The 16,539-nt window shown below is 46.1% G+C and overlaps 1 protein-coding gene across 1 annotated transcript in view; it reads right to left on the reverse strand.

Annotated features, from left to right (window-relative positions):
* NPEPPS (aminopeptidase puromycin sensitive) overlaps positions 1-16,539 on the reverse strand; it is a 1,244,137-nt gene that overhangs the window by 1,056,273 nt on the left and 171,325 nt on the right. Inside the window, exon 2 of the mRNA XM_078645599.1 lies at positions 8,978-9,062. Coding sequence (XP_078501725.1) covers positions 8,978-9,062 — 85 coding nt within the window. The remainder of the gene's footprint in view (positions 1-8,977; positions 9,063-16,539) is intronic.

A 16,539-nucleotide genomic window follows, 5' to 3' on the forward strand; every position in this document is an offset into this window, starting at 1 on the left:
TATGCTCTTCAAAACACTCCTTTCCTGGTCCACCACTCGTACTTCCAAGCAATAGAAGCAGAAGTAACAAAACTTCTGTGGAATAACAAACCAGCGTGCATAGCTATGACAAAGCTATTCGGAACATGGTACGATGGCGGTATCGCGCTACCAATTATCCAAGTATACTATTGGGTGTCCCAGCTCACTGTTATCAAATATTGGCTCCATGTCCTGCACACAGATCTCGCTTATGATCTTAATAGACCAGAACTGGGCGATGAGGGGCTATACCATGCCCTCTACAACAAGACTAGGCCCAACCAATCATGTACTTCAAGTGTGGACGATGGTGCAAAAAGAGATGGGATGGCATGATAAAATCACACAAGTTGGGTCTCAAATAAACTAGGTAGGTTGCATAAGAGCAAAGGCTTCAATCACTGGGACAGCATAGGTATTTCTAAGGAGGAGATCTATGGACACATGACCACAAGAGCAATCTCCATGACATATCGCAAAATAATCAACATGCCTGACCCCTGCTAAAGCTCCGCCACAAATGGGAGGAGGTGGTAGGGGAACTCAATGACACTGACTGGTAGGAAGCGCTGGCCTCGCCCAGAGGTAGCGATTCTCTCCAAGGTCCGCCTAGTGCAACTTAAAATACTCCACAGGTTATATTATACCAGAACTACGCTCTATAAACTAGGAAGACCTCCCACCCAGCTTGGTCTACGGCAGTGTGGGGTGGTTGGTACCTTCTACCATACACTCTGAGAATGCCCTGTAATACAACCGTATTGGAAATCTGTCATGAACACCTTTACAAGAGTTAGCGGGAAACCAGTCCCTCCTGAACCCAAGTGCTGCCTCTTGAATATCTGGGAGGCTACAGATCTTTCCTCTATGGCGCAAACACGGGCAACACTGGAAATGATGATGGTCAAGAGAAACATCGCCCTACATTGGAGGGGGTGGGGGAAGACTTGTACCCAAGCATGCAAAATGGTGTAACGATCTGGATAGAGCCATGATGGCAGAAAAAACTGTATATGTGAGGAGAGGTTGTCCAAAAAAATTGATTAAATTATGGGGTGGCAGGAACATCTACAGAGGGGGGATATGTGAATTACCAACGTTGCCTCGTGAACCGGAACTGTAGACGTGTAAAGGATATTATAATCTATGTAAATATGCTTACAAGGCAACAACTGCATGGAGCTATGCTAATTCTAACATACGTACTGAGTTAGTGTAGACTACTAAAGTACTATTTGATGTGACCAATCAACCAAAAAAAACTCCTTTATAGGATCGGGAACCCCGGAGACCCCCCCCCCCTCAATTGTTGGTACCACAAACCTTCCGGGATCGGATTCTATTTTTTGCACACTCACATTTATTGGCAGGACACAGGGGGGCCCAAAAGACAACACAAATCCTGTTACAACACTTTAATTGGCCAGGTATCTTTTCACACGTCACTAGGTTCTGTCAGGAATGCGAATTGTGCCAAAAGAAAAATCCATATAGGTCTCCACCAGTTCCCTGCAACCGGTCCAGATTATCGGACGACTGTTTGAAAGAATAGGCATGGACCTAATAGGCCCCTTACCGCGAACCAAGAAGGCTCACCTCTATGCCTTGTTCGTTGTTGATTATGCCACACGGTACCCCAAAGCATTTCCTTTCCGGGCTCCCACCACTCTTAACATCAGTGACAAACTGATGGAATTATTCTCTTGGGTTGGTTTCCCCATGCGATCCTCACGGGCCAAGGAACCCCCTTTGTATCTAAATTGATGGCACAGATCTGCAAGTCCCTAGACATATCACACATCAAAACATCCGTATACCACCCACAAACCGATGGGTTGTGTGAGCAGTATAACGCAACTCTGAAACTAACCCTGAAGAAGCTGTTGTGTGGAGGGCAAAGAATGGGACATGCTTCTCCCTCTGGCTCTATACGTCATCAGAAGCCAAACCAGTTTGGGCTGCTCACCATTTAAACTCCTATTAGCCGAAAACCCCATAGTCTGCTCGAGATAACAATGGAGGCTTGGGAGCAGGAAAAACGAGAGGAAACCAGATCCTTCCTTGACTATACCCAAGCCCTACATACCCGCCTCCGCAAACTGAGGGAGTCTGTAGACTGCAATCTAGAACAGGCCCAAGTAAAGCAGCAGGTAATCTAGGATGAAGGAAAAAAATGGAGACAACCAAAGGTGGGGGACTGGGTCCTAATCCCTGTAGCGTCTGCACTCTCCAAAGTCAGATCTGAATGGCAAGGACCAAACAAGATCGTGAAGAAATTAGGCCTCACCTACTACCACATACAGATCATGCCCAAACAAACCCAACTCTATCACATCAATCTTTTTTTTTAAATGGCTAGGACCGCTTCCCAGAGATCTACACACTACTGTCCCTGTATCGGACCACAACACCACCCTAAACCAGCTGGTTGTCAACCCCGAGCAGTCCATAGAGCAGAAAAAAACACTACAGGACTCCCTACGTCCCTTTGCCCATTTGTTTTCCGACCTACCAGGGAGGACCTCCCTAGCGGAACACTCCGTACATCCAGCCAGGGAAAATCGTGAAACAAAAACCCTATTGCATTCGGGTTGCCCGCAGGAAGGCAAGACGACATGAGATGGAAAGCATGATCGCCTTAGGGTTGATAAAACCATCACAATGCGAGTCACCTACTGTTTTAGTGCCGAAACCGGACGGGTCCGTCTGGTTTTGTATTGATTTTAGGGTTATCAAGGCAATCTCTAAATGTGACTCCTATCCCCTCCCTCGGGTGGATGAGATGATTGAGAAATTTGGGGAGGCTCGGTATATCACTACCCTTGACCTCACAAAGGGTTATTGGCAGGTGCCCCTAAGACCACAGGACCAGGTAAAACTGCCTTTGGCACCCACTGGTTTATAGGAGTTTACTGTGCTGCCTTTTGGTCTTCACGGTACACCTGCCACCTTCCAGAGGCTCATGAACAGAGTGCTCTCAGACCACCAAGCATACTCATCCGCCTACCTCGGCTATATCGTCATATACAGCCCCACATGGGAAGTCCACCTTCAGCATTGTCGTCAGGTCCTCCAGGCCCTTCAATTGGCAGGATTACATATTAACGCAAAGAAATCACGAGCAGGCATCCAGAAGGTCAAGAATCTGGAGTATCTCCTCAGAAATGGGTACATAGAACCACAACAAGAAAAAATAAAAGCAATCGTCCAGGACCATTTTCCTACCACAAAAAAAGAAGTCAGGGCATTTCTTGGTCTTCTTGGCTACTATAGGAGATTCATTCCCCAATACTCTAAAGTGGCTACACCTCTCACCAATTTGTTACAAAACGAAACCAAATCAAAAGACCTGCTACGGCCCCCAGCCGAAGCGATCGAAGCTTTCCATAAACTAAAAACTGCAGTCACATCCAGTTCCATACTTGGGTCACCAGATTTCTCAAACCCCTTCCTTCTCCAAACAGACGCTTCTGAACACGGGGTGAGGGTGGTTTCGTCACAGACATCCCCTGTGGGTGTTAAACATCCCATCCTGTTCATTAGCCACAAACTCTATCCACATGAACAACGACACCCAATAATAGAGAAAGAGTGCCTTGCGATCAAATGGGCGGTGGGCAAGCTAAGGTACTACCTTGAGGGGACCCATTTCCTTTTGTATACCGACCATGCCCCATTACACAGGATGAGCTGGAACAAGGCGAACAACCTGCGGATACTGCGTTGGTTCCTCTCACTCCAACCCTTTTCTTTTGAGGTCAGGCATCACAAGGGCTCAGACAATGGGAGCGCAGACTTTCTCTCTCACATTCCACTGTTCCCTGACCGGGAACGAGCTAGAGTAGGGGTGTGTGACGAACTGCCAACAAGTCCGACAGAAACATCAACCACCTTAACAGAGCACCTTCCCCCTTACCTATCTCTGTGTCTTCTTCTATTTTCAGACACCGACAACAGAGGGATTGTTTCCCCAGTCATGTGACTAGGTCATGTGACCCCGTCAGCTTCAAAGAGGAAGAAGCCAGTCATTGGATGCGTTTGTCTGGAGCAGCGACGGCGGAAGGAGGCAAGCCAGCAAACGAAGAGAGGATCCAGACCCTCTTTGTCTAACCAGGACTGCAAGGAACGCCTGTTCCCCAAGGCGAGACAAGGACGACGCCAGATCCGGAACACCGGAGAAGCAGCACCGGAGAAGAACCAGAGAGGGAGCCAGGCCCTATTTGCCACTACACAGACGCCAGCTGTGTTCCAGGAGTGACGTGGCGGCACAAGGTACGGGCCGCCTGGAAACCGCATGGGGAATGGGGGCCGGGGCCGCCAAGAAAGGGGCGGGTAGAGGTATTTGAACAGGACAGTGCGCTATCATTATTTGGCATACCGCTGCGCGTAAGCGCTGTTGCTGCAAAAGCCGCAGAGAGCACTGGTGTTGGTATCAGGTGTTACCGCACCTTCACTCCATGTTCCCTGACCAAAGCTTAGAATCACTAAGCCAAGTCCTTACAGAGTCCTTTTTTTTTTCTTTCTGTTTGTTGTTTTTATTGGTCCTATGCGTGGCCGCTGACATACCGATGTGAACGCCCTGTGACCACAGGACAAAGAGAAAGGCCAGAACCTCCCCTCTGAAGCAAGAGAGCGAAGACAACGCCTGTCCCTAAAAACAACCAGACGATAACCTTGCGAAAAAGACATTCCATAAACACTCCGTAAAAACAGTTGTTATACTAATAAACACACTACAAACTGACTAGTGTGTCTGTCTGCTTCTCCACCGCGCCACACGCGTCCATGACAAAGTCCAAAGAAAAGAGACACAAACCTAGTAGTTAAACCGCAAACAAAATACTAATTGCTGTAGTGCGTCCACGGGCAGCAACATAGTATCGCTTGTGTTACTAAAAGAGAATCCAGGTCAGCCCTCTGGAAGAGCTTAGTTAAGAAAGACCTTGCCTATTCGCAGCGCTCTACTAGAGCAGCTCTGGTATCTGCATGCGGAGTGCCAACAAAGCCTCATCTCCTCTGGACTTGCAGGTCATTGTACTGCAACCAAATAAATTGCCTTTGTTAATGCTCTGGAATAGATGGATCTAAATGATGGTATGTGCTGCAGAACAAAAGGGTGCAAACTACGGCTTCATGCGCTGCGGAATAAAAGGGTGTTCATTATGGCTGGTATTAAGGCATTTCATCTCTTTCAAATGAAAAGGGGTCCAGCTTCCAGTGAGCCCCTTCACAGAGATGGAGAGCTTGGTCTGAGCTCCAGATAAAGGCAGGCTAGGAGCATTCACTGTGTCCCCTACCTTTGGTGCTACCATTGTGCTTAGAATGAATGTTTTCATCAAGGTGCTACTTCATGTATTTTAGTATTAGGTCAAACTGCATTATTTGTACTTGCAAAGTGCAAGTCTGTCATTGGAATGAAAATTCTGGGCGCAGGCAGGGAGCCAAAAAAAACATACATGCTAACATTTTACAACTAGAAAGTGAGAGATTGGGGGGGGCACAAAATATCGGGGAGAAATGCATTTCCCCAACTACACATTGAAAGTGAGGCAATTTTAGGCAGAGGGCATTCAAATAAAGTCATTTTTTGCTTCAGAAAATTAAGTGTCTCCCACCTGAATCGGGTATATTTGCATGTATCAATGTAAAATGAACCCTTATTTATCTTCAGCTGGCCCTAGTTATCCTATTAGAGAATAAAATGATCTAAATCACAGTAGCAAGTACTGTTGAATAGAAGGATCTAATTTAAAGTACAGTTGTATGCTGTGGAAAGTTTTCAGTAGTCCTTGGGCAATCGGGGCTGATTGTGTGAACCCAAATCATTTACCACTGGAATACAGGGTCTTAGCCTTACCCTTGACCCCAAACTGATCACCAAGTACACCCCTTTATTACTTGACTCCAAAGGCAGAGTAGTCGAGAGGCCCACGGCTTACTAGAGGAGATGGTATAGGGTTAGAGACTCAGCACTCAACAGCCATCAGATGAAAATATTAAAAACCTAACAGTATAGTATTTTGATTTCTGGAAAAGTAAGTACTTTAATCATATTACACATAATAAAGAAGAAAGAAAATCAATTTACACAATTTAACAGGCACCAATGGGAACAATACTTTTGGTATGCTATTATGGAATAATGTTTTCTGGTGCAGAACATTGGTACTTGGCTCTTGAGGAGCAGGGGGCTGAGGTGGGCTGTTACAGTGCCAGGGATGGGTTCCATCCATGCCGTTACACTGATGCGGAAACTATTAGGTTCACCACTTTTGAACCAACACGTGACTGTGTGGGAAGGAATGGATATGACTTCCTTCACCGGGATACTATTTATCGGAGCTTGACACGCTACGGAAAAAAGGGGCACGGCTTTAAATAAACTTAGAGGTTCCACTGAGGTCCACGAAATATCTAAGGTGAAAGCAAGCATCGTTTTACAGTGGCACCTATTTGATAGGAGAAGTAGGAATTTAAGGAGGCAAGGAACCTTTCCACGCTTTATGTGGATTCGACCAAACGATACCACTTTAGAACATTCGCCCTGAAGAAACTCCTTGGTAGGGAGTGAAACGCGTTGGCTAATTGTCTGGCAATTTGCATTGTGAATGCTTTTTAAAGGAATGAACTTTACTAAATAAAGAAAAAAAATTAATATATTCAAGACTGACATTTCTCCTTGGACTTTTTTTTGGGTGGTGCGCCCCCATGCAAGCCTAACAAAGTACCAGGGATGGGGTACTGCCTGGTGTTCTGGTTATTCTCAGTCAATTCAAAATTTTACAATTAGTCCCCACTCGAGCACACTCCTCTCTCGTCTGAAAGAACTAGGTCCCTATACATTTTTTGTCCAGCGGGTGAAGTCTGAAGTCTTTGCACAAATACTACCAGTGTGCGAAGCTGTAAATGTAGGACACCCAGCTCTGTTGATATGCACTAGTCACAGCCCACCAAGTGACTATGCTTCAGACAGGGCTTCAGCCCAAGCAGCAAAGTTTGCACTTTACATTGAGCGCCACTTTTAACCAAATGTAGGTCATGGCAGTACCAGTACATGTTTAGTTAAGGTGTGTGGGCGACAGCAGAGCTTGGAAATTAAGACTTCCTCTGGCCCAATCTTACTCTCTCCTCCATGACAAGGAGGTCTCCATCCCTGGTGAAAACAGTGACACTTCCCCTGTCGTTGTTGGGTTTCTCTCGGCACTCAGATTCTTGAAAGTCTACTGTGTTGATGGTCACAGTTCCCTCCATGTTTCGGTCTTTCTAGGAGCAGAGTCTAGGAGTGGAATTCTCTCCAGAATTAAATTAAATTCAGGACATCCTCAACCACAGGTGTTGATGCCATCTTCACAAAGGAGAAACATATGGGCCTCCAGGTCTTAATGGCAAGCTACTGATGCAGGCAGTATCTCATGTCCCAGTCGTCTCAACTCCTAGCAGCCTCTGCTTTTTCTCAGCAGTGCCTTCTTCATGCAGTAACACATCCAATGTGCCTCCTCAGAAGTCAAGTCAGATATCGGACTAGTCCTCCTCACACCCTCAGGGAGTTTTCCCCATGTGATTGGTCACAAACCAGGCAAGAGGAGTGACGGTCAGGAATCCAAAGACTGCCTCTGAAAAAAATTCTCAGGGTTGGCCCTGGTGGGGGATACAAGTATTCGGACCAGAAAATGTTTGCACAGTGACTTCGTTCCAGCCTCATCTTTATACTCAACTTGCAGACTGTCCAGTTCTGCACGTTTTGAATTCTACACAGACTGGTCCAGCCATAGTCTTTATGATAAGTAGGAGCATGAATCAGTGGGAGCAAATAAGCAACCGACACAAGGCTGCAAAGCCATGTAAGGCTGTCCCACTTAAATACCCGTTAACCTGCGGGGACGTTTTCTTGCCAGATGAAAAATTGGGTAGGCAGTTTTAGAGGAAACTCACTAGGCTTTTGAATACATTTAGAAAGAGAAATTAAACGAAACCTTAGTATGGCGTTCCGGTATTCCATGCAGGTTACATAACTATAAATATATATGAAAAAAAATATCAAGAGCTGTAAGTCTGGGTCAGATAGACTGAGTTGTACATCAAAGTACATGCCATGCCTCCCTATCAGTCAGAGAACCGTTTCAGAAAGAAGTCACGTGCTTTATCCTTTCTCAGTGTTGGCATTACGTATGGCTAAGGGTGCCTTCAGTGCTAGTGCATGAAGCAATCACTGCAAAACATGCGGACTTCCTGTCGCCAAAAACTGCATCATACAATGTGGATTACGGAACTGGAAGATGCAGAACTGCGCCCTTTTCACTCTTAATTCCCTAATTAGCCAAAAGTCAACCAAGGCTCTGGACTCTTAAAATGACAGATGTCTTGGTCAAATGACAGATCTCTTCCATATTAGGTGTACAAAGGATGGTTGTTTCCAAAGCCATCGCAATCAGCACAAAGAACAGCAAAAACAAAACGTGTTCTCTAAAAGTCTATGGAAAAGAAGAGGGGCCCGCCCATGCGAAGTGAGTGCTACTTCCTCAAGAAAACACCAACATCCGGCCAGGCTCCGTTTATATGGAATGTAAAGACCCCAGGACAATATAACCAGCCCAACAACAACAAATGGCGACTAGATGAAATCTGGTAAAGAAAGCAAAATGTAAACAGTAATATAAGTCGGGCTAATAGTAAGCATTTATATAGCCTCACCACACAGTGGATCGACCTGTGCCACTTAAAAGGGTGCTCATACCAATAGTACTCCTTTTATTATGATGAAATAGATTAAAGCTGTAGACCTGTGTCCCGTGGAAACAGCAGAGTTCTGCAGCAGGAGTTCAATGCAATGAGCTGCCTCAATACCAATAAATGTAGATACGTTTAGAAGGCGCTTTCACCTAGAGTCTTAAATAATGTGAGGCCACACAAAAGACAAACGCAATACTTACATGGACAGTAAAATGAAGCCTCTTACCTTCGCCCCCTTCCAGGACAAATGAAGCAGTAATGATGTCAATGTCAGCGCAGTTCATTACAATCTGACTTGTTGCCTGAGTGACCTGAAAAGAAAAGAAAGATCAGTCACGTATACCTCTGGTCACAGACCTAATAATGAATTCGAAAGCTCCTGATAAAGCATTTAAATTCTCAAAACAGATACGGATACACAGCGTAGTTTAATGTCCAAAGATAATTCAGCTGAAATACGTCCTCCTACAAATGAAAACTTTCAGAGACACGTTTATTAAAGGCGATCAAGAGATCCTGAATAGTAGATTAGGAAACCGACACTTTGGAGCACCATGAACTCTAACTTGGGGAAGGTAACAAACTGAATTTTAACAGCAAACTATGATAACAGTACCCTGTTTTGGTTCACAGAACCCGCTCTTGGAACACCACATGTAAAGGGATTATTAAATAACCATGTCTATAGATCACCAGACAGGGGACTGCGACCAAGAGTCAAGGTACTATGTTAGTCACTCATTATACCAAGTAATCCTACCACAAAAGTCCGCCTTCTCTGTCAATCAGCATGTCCCCCGCACAATTATTCTACCTGCACAAAAGGAAAGATTTGGGCTCCTTATCAATTACTGAAGGTCTCTGGGGAATACTGCGCTAGGTTTCCTATCCAATATTATGTTAATCTTCGCAGACTACAGCCCCAACCCCAAAGTCTGTTTCATAAGTTCTCAACACTCCTCTGCTTGATCATCAGAACTGGAAACAACAGCTTCAATCCACATAAAACTGACACAGCAATGGAGTCCAAAATGAACAAAATCAATAGGGTTTCTATTATTACCTAAAATATTTGGCGTTGCTCACATTTAGGTGGCTTTTCTAATACAACTAATCATTGTGAAAGGTATTTACTGGCAAAAAGCAGTATGGATTAAAAATGAAGTTATGGCAGTATGTACAATTAAATTGTGAAAGTCAAGTGGTGATAACATTTTAAGTGTATTCAAAATGTATTTATAGAGCAAAAGTGAAGGCTGAGCTGGAAACTAAGAAACTTATGCTGTTCACAAGCAGGCTGGGGTGAGCAAATTTCTCATATGCAATAAATATGTGTATAATGTGTAAGAAATTTCACAAAAGCTGAAAGCTTGAGAATAAAAACCGGTAAGGTTTTTATTTAACTTATGCCATGCAGCTTGCATGCAGTTCTTTAGTGCCAGTTCACAACCAATTAAGCTCACCAAGATATACTACAAATACATTTAAATTGTGATCTAGATGCACGGACCTATGCAACAAAAACAGTGTACATAAAATATAAATGTGTGACCTGCATGCGATTTGCTGTTCTTTGCAGCAGGCATATTAACCATCTGTGTCCAACACTTGAATAGACTTCACACATCTCTAGCAACCCAGGTACTTGTGGGGTACACAAAGATTACATCAGCAGATGCCTTTCACGTCTAAGATATTTTAAAATGTAGCCTGTCTGATTAGTTCAGCAAAAACAGATTTATAATCACATATGTCCTTGTTACCAATTTTTTGAGGCAGACTTTTTAGCAAGTGTATACTTTGACTGTCCGCACCTTGAGAACATCACACCTTGAGACTCCGCCCCCTTTCTGCTGCCACCCATTTTATCCCCAACGCATTGGATCCCAGGATGTTTTTCTCATTTGTAGAACTGTTTGGGGCGCACGCACCCGACTTCAAGGAAATACAGCTGGAAAATGCAGATATCGCAGACCTATGTACAAATAAAAGGTCACTAGTACCAGAGAAGTACAAGTCCTTTCAGCGAGCCCTAAACAACGCAAAAAAACAAGCTATAATGACGTCCTTTGAAGTATTTCATGACACGTCTCGGGGGAGTTCGGGCTGGACTGTTCCCATGAGGCACAAGGGCAAGACTGATTTGCATATGGCCATAACTGAACTGGGGTGGCTTGGTGAGCAAAATAATGATGGATTAAACCCAGATCTGTGACGGGGTCAATGTTTTGCCATTGTGCAACATTCCGTCCATCATCTTGTGTGTTTTGACGTCTCGGGGGAAGACACGTTTTAATGTGCCTGAACCTTGGTGACAATATTCAAAATAAATCAGTAATGCATACTGAAACCTGAATTAATCAACAGGTCTTAGACAAAGGGCTGTGGTCAAGCTGTCATCTGTCAAACGACAATATGACATAGGCTAAAAACACAGTGGAAAATCGAATGCGGCTCGGCGGATATCAAAGCTGCACTGGCAGATAAAAGAAAACGCAAACGCACCAATTCCGTCCGCCCCACATTGGCACGTGAACCGTTAATCCTCCACTCCCAAATGATTAAATGCAGTGCCACGGAGGTCAGCAAGGCTCTCTCGCAGGATCAGAAGCAACCATGCCACAGCTCAGAACAAGGTATCAGTTCAGTCAAACACATTCTACACTTGAGAATAATACAGCACACCAATTGAAAGCGACAAAAGCTTAAGTGAGCCGCCGGTAGGGCACGGCGCACGGGCGCAGTGTGACAGCGGGAATGTCGACGGACTGCCATGGCACGGTGCCACGTGTTTAGGTCTCGCCTGTCGATGCGCATGCGCATCGAGCAAGCGAGACTATAGGGGCTCATCGACTCTTTATCTAACTTGCAAGGAATCGTGGCGATTCCTTGCAGTGCCCGTGACTTTTAAGCTCAATGCGCATGCGCATTGAGCTTAAAGGCGCGTGCACATGCCCCCAGCCGCCTGCCTTGCCTACTCTCCCGCCCCCTCACTTCTTGATTGCACGGCCGCTAGGCCGTGCCTCCCCTACTCTCCTCCTCCTACTCTCCTCCCCTCGCCGTCTGTTCCCGCACTCCTCCCACACCCCGGCTCCGCCCCCTCCCCTGCCCGCCGTGTCATGCTTTACATTTCGCACATTCTCTCTGCCCGCAGTTTGCAGACATTGCCTCAAACCCCCTGGAAATGTGTTTTTTTTTTAAAGTTCTGGACAGATTGGGTTGTTTTGATTCAGCCAATCCTTTCAAAGCTTTTTGAAATATAATAATGCATAACACCGCAGTAGCACAAGCGCTAAACGTTACCTACGGAATCTGTACAGTCTCATCGCACTCCCAATGATGGGGCCAGTGCAGTTTCACACGGTGTTCTGTCGCCTCGCCGCATCCACTAAATCCTTTTCCATTCTCCTCTTAGGGCGTTCCTCCAAAGCAGCCGTCCCGGTCCCGGAGTGCATGCAGGTCAGATAGGGACTCCAGGGTACCCGGCAGAGCGCTCTACGTGCCGGCAGGGCGTCGTTCACTTTTACGCACTACCGATGTTTGGCAGCGAGTGTTATCGGCCCTGGGGGACTTCAAATACAGTCCGCTAGCTGTTCTGGTTATCGCCCCCGGGTCTCCGGCCCAGCTCCGCAGTGCCTGCCTACCTCTTCATCGGCTCGCAGCTCCAAACCGCACGTCTCACGGTAAAAGTTCCTGCCGCGAGCGGGACCAGCAGACTCTCTTCCGCAGTCAGTAGCAGGGCTTGCTGTACATTCGGGCCCCCCGGGCAGCACAAAACAGAGGGTGAGTCGTCCCTAGCGATCTCCACGGCGACGCACAGTTCCCCGCCTCAGGTCCGCAGCGCCACCATTTTGTACATTCACGGCTTCGGAGGTCAGCAGCAGATTCCTCAGTCCCGTCAAGAGGTAAAAGCAATGATCACAGCGAAATATACCGCCTCCAAGTTCCGATGCTTACATTTATACGTTTGGTATTTAGAGGAGCACAATAACCAGGATAAATTACGGGGTGAATCGCCCGAACTGCAAGAGCCTCACTCGAGTGTGGCCATCTTGCTTGGCGCCCTCTAGCGCCCCCCCAAGATGCACTGTAAACTTCTAGAGACAATGGTAGAGCAATTACAACATTGTGTTCAAAAGGACTTATAAGGCAGCATTAGAAAAAATATTATTCAGAAGTACAACTAGCCAAAAAAGCAAATTTTAAGGCGAGGATAGCAGAGTCTGGCAATAAGTCCAATAAAACCCTATATGGGCCCAGAGGCCGCCATTAGAGACTATCAACCCTCGGCTGATTGTTGTAATCAACTGGCTCCATACTTTTAAAGTAAAACCAAAACCATTTAAGCTAGCCTTTTATTAGATCCTCTGGGCAACTATCCCTAAAAATAAATTTGAACTATATAGGGATCTCCACACAGGACTGCATGCACTATCTGAAACATACACCCCTCACCCTCACTCACTCACCCTCAACCCCTCACCCTCAACCCCTCACCCTCACCCTCACTCACCCTCACTCACCCTCACCCTCACTCACCCTCAACCCCTCACCCTCAACCCCTCACCCTCACTCACCCTCACTCACCCTCAACCCCTCACCCTCACTCACTCACCCTCACCCTCACTCACCCTCACCTTCAACCCCTCACCCTCACTCACCCTCAACCCCTCACCCTCACTCACCCTCACCCACCCTCACCCTCACTCACCCTCAACCCCTCACCCTCACACAGTGCAATAGGTCTCAGACCATTTCAGTTAGAGCTTTTAGAAATGTTTATGGCTTTTTTTATTTGTAATACTTTAGCATTGGCTACAGGAAACAAAAATGCTAAACATTTACAAAAAAAACCCATAAACAATTCTAAAAGCACTAACTCTAATGGTGCGAGACCTATTGCATTTCCAATGCTTGTTTAAGTAGCAGCCGACGCTTCGAGGGGATTCGCAGGGCTTCCTTAGAAAGCGTGCGCTCGGAATGTCTGCCGATTAACAGAGCTCGCGACCCCCGCGTTCCCACTAGGGGTTTGGCATCTTGGTGCCTGGACCGAGATTTAATTCCTTCACACGGCCGCTCGCGAGAGAGGATTAGAGACGGGCGCTTCCTTTGATTTGGTTTAGCACCAGTGACATTACAGGCCGCGCTTTTTGACGGCACATGCCGCTGAGGGGCAAGTCTTTCCCTGCTGGCTATAGAACCTCAAGGGGCCTCTAGTGCATTGGAACTTCATTTGTATGTAGTCCAAGTCCCTGTGAGCTAAAAGAGGTGGCATTTAGGGTTGGAATGGGATTAAACAACGGCCCGGGAGCGTTAAAAAAAAAAAGTGGCCCCCATTTGCATATTGTGTCCACAAAACCCTGCTTCATTCAAGTTTTATTTTTTTTAAAAGGGGCGGGGCGATTAATAAAAAAAGCACGGATTAGTTTACACTGGTGAAACACACCTGAAAAACAAGTGAGGTCACTTCTGCTCAGGCCCGCTGCCCCCGCTCAATCTGCATATATTAATGGGCCGGCCCGGCGAGAGAAAGGGAGTGACCTCTTCCCGGTCCTAAATGGGAGGTAATGGATGCCTATCTACTTCCAAAAACCCACTCTGGCACCTACTAGGCAGCTGGCGGTATCCGAACAATGCAGAAACCACCCAAATCGGCCCCAGACTACTAAAAAAAAAAAAAAGCAGCCCACAGCTGGAACTAGGACACAGGCCCCTAGGACACAGGCCCCGCTGGGTGGCAAAGGAGCGCTCACAGACCTCCTTAAGGCACTGGAGAATATTGAGGAACCACGGTCAGAATGGGGTTGGGGGAAGGAAGGAGGGGAAGGGAGGCTACAACCCGAGGACCGCTGTAAACTCTTAAGTCACTTTCACAAGTGTTTTTTGGTCTTGCACTAGCCCCAGTCATGTTCATGGTATGGTGAACCAGAAGCCCCGGTTTTCCCCGGACAGTTCTAGTTTTCGGTGGACTGCCCCAGTGTCCCGACATATTTCTTTATTTTGGATAAATATCACGGGCCAGATATAGAAATTGGCCTAAATGCATTAGTCTATTTTTATTTCGGGGGTCTCCAGGTTTTTGGTTCTCAAAATCTGGTCACCCAAGTTCATGGACAAGAGTTGCAATGATGGCACACTGCAAAAGAAAACGCCAAGCTGTCCTCCGTTTTCGGAAGCCTTCATGGCTGCAATAAATCGCAAGGATAGCACAAGAAATCCTGCCTCATGAATATTAATCATATCCTTGCAGCGATGACTACACACCGGGTTGTGTCACGGCGCAGACGTTCTGAAAACAGCGCTTCCTTCCAGCCATTTACTATATTTGGCACCACGGTGAAAGGAATGCCTGCCACAGGCTGCTGAAATAGCCCACTCAAGCAACAACACGCAGACAGAAGTTATGTCATCTCACTGCCCGGCGAGGAGCACTCGGATGTAACATGCTACAGAGGCCTATTAGAAACGTAAAGGGCATTGAGGGTAAGGTGCGACCTTTCATTCCACCACCCACTATTTACTACAGCTCCTGGGAACAAACTTCAAGGCTGCTCACTAAACGGCCAATCTCAGTACAAAAAAGCCGACTAACTCGTACACTGGGTGGCATGTGTGCTTTGGACTCTACCTTCGGAACGCACATACCTTTAAAAACAAAATCTGCATGACGACGAGCACTTTCGGTCAGCGTAGGACATGGATTACATGCACTTCTCATGCATGACTTGTGCCAAGTTCCAATTCTTTCTCTCGCTCACTTCACCTTCTAGCCACCGTATTTTATTAATGCAATACCCATATAACGTTTCAGTTTTGTTCATTTACCAGCTTACACTGGGTGCCCCTGTCCCAGGGAAAAACAATCCTTCTCTGATGACCCCTAACGACACAAAAAGAACAGAATCTGCTTTTTGTTTTTTAAAGTTGACTTCGATGGTACAATACTTACCTAACTTTATGAAACCGATGCGAATGTAAAAATTCTCCGGTACCATACATCCCCCTTAAAGCAGATACCGTTCCTTTATGCTAAAATGCTTCGGTACCATACCTACCTAAAGCTGCAACACTGTTCCTGGAACAGCTAAACCCGTGACACCGTCCTTTGAATATTAAAATGCTTCGGTAACGTACTTATCTAAAGCTGTGGCACAGTGCATTGCATGGTAAAAGGCGTCGCGTCGGTACATACCTAGCTAAAGCTGCGACACTGCCCCTTGAATACTAAAATGCTTGGGTATCGTACCAACCTAAAGCTGTGGCACTGAGCCATGAATGGTAAAAGGCGTCAGTACATACCTACCTAAAGCTGCGACACCGCCCCTTGAATACTAAAATGCTTAGATCCCGTACCTACCTAAAGCTGTGGCACATTGCCACGAATGGTTAAAAGGCATCGGTACATCCCTACCTAAAGCTGTGGCACATTCTCTTGAATAGTAAAATATGTCAGTACATACCTAGCTAAATTGGTGACACTGTCCCTTGAATAGTAAAATACTGCGGTACCATACATAGCTAAAGCTGTGACACCGTCCCTTGAATAGTAAAATGCTGCGGTACCATACATAGCCAAAGCTGTGACACCGTCCCTTGAATAGTAAAATGCTGCAGTACCATACATAGCCAAAGCTGTGACACTGTCCCTTGAATAGTAAAATGCTGCGGTACCATACATAGCTACAGCTGTGACACCGTCCCTTGAAGCACAAGTTACTATTTGTGTAACAACATATCTGTAAGAGACATTAGTTAGTGATAGATTCCTTACCTTAGAATAATCCCCAG

Source organism: Lissotriton helveticus, chromosome 5_1 (assembly GCF_964261635.1).
Source record: "Lissotriton helveticus chromosome 5_1, aLisHel1.1, whole genome shotgun sequence".
Taxonomy (NCBI): Eukaryota; Metazoa; Chordata; class Amphibia; order Caudata; family Salamandridae; genus Lissotriton; species Lissotriton helveticus.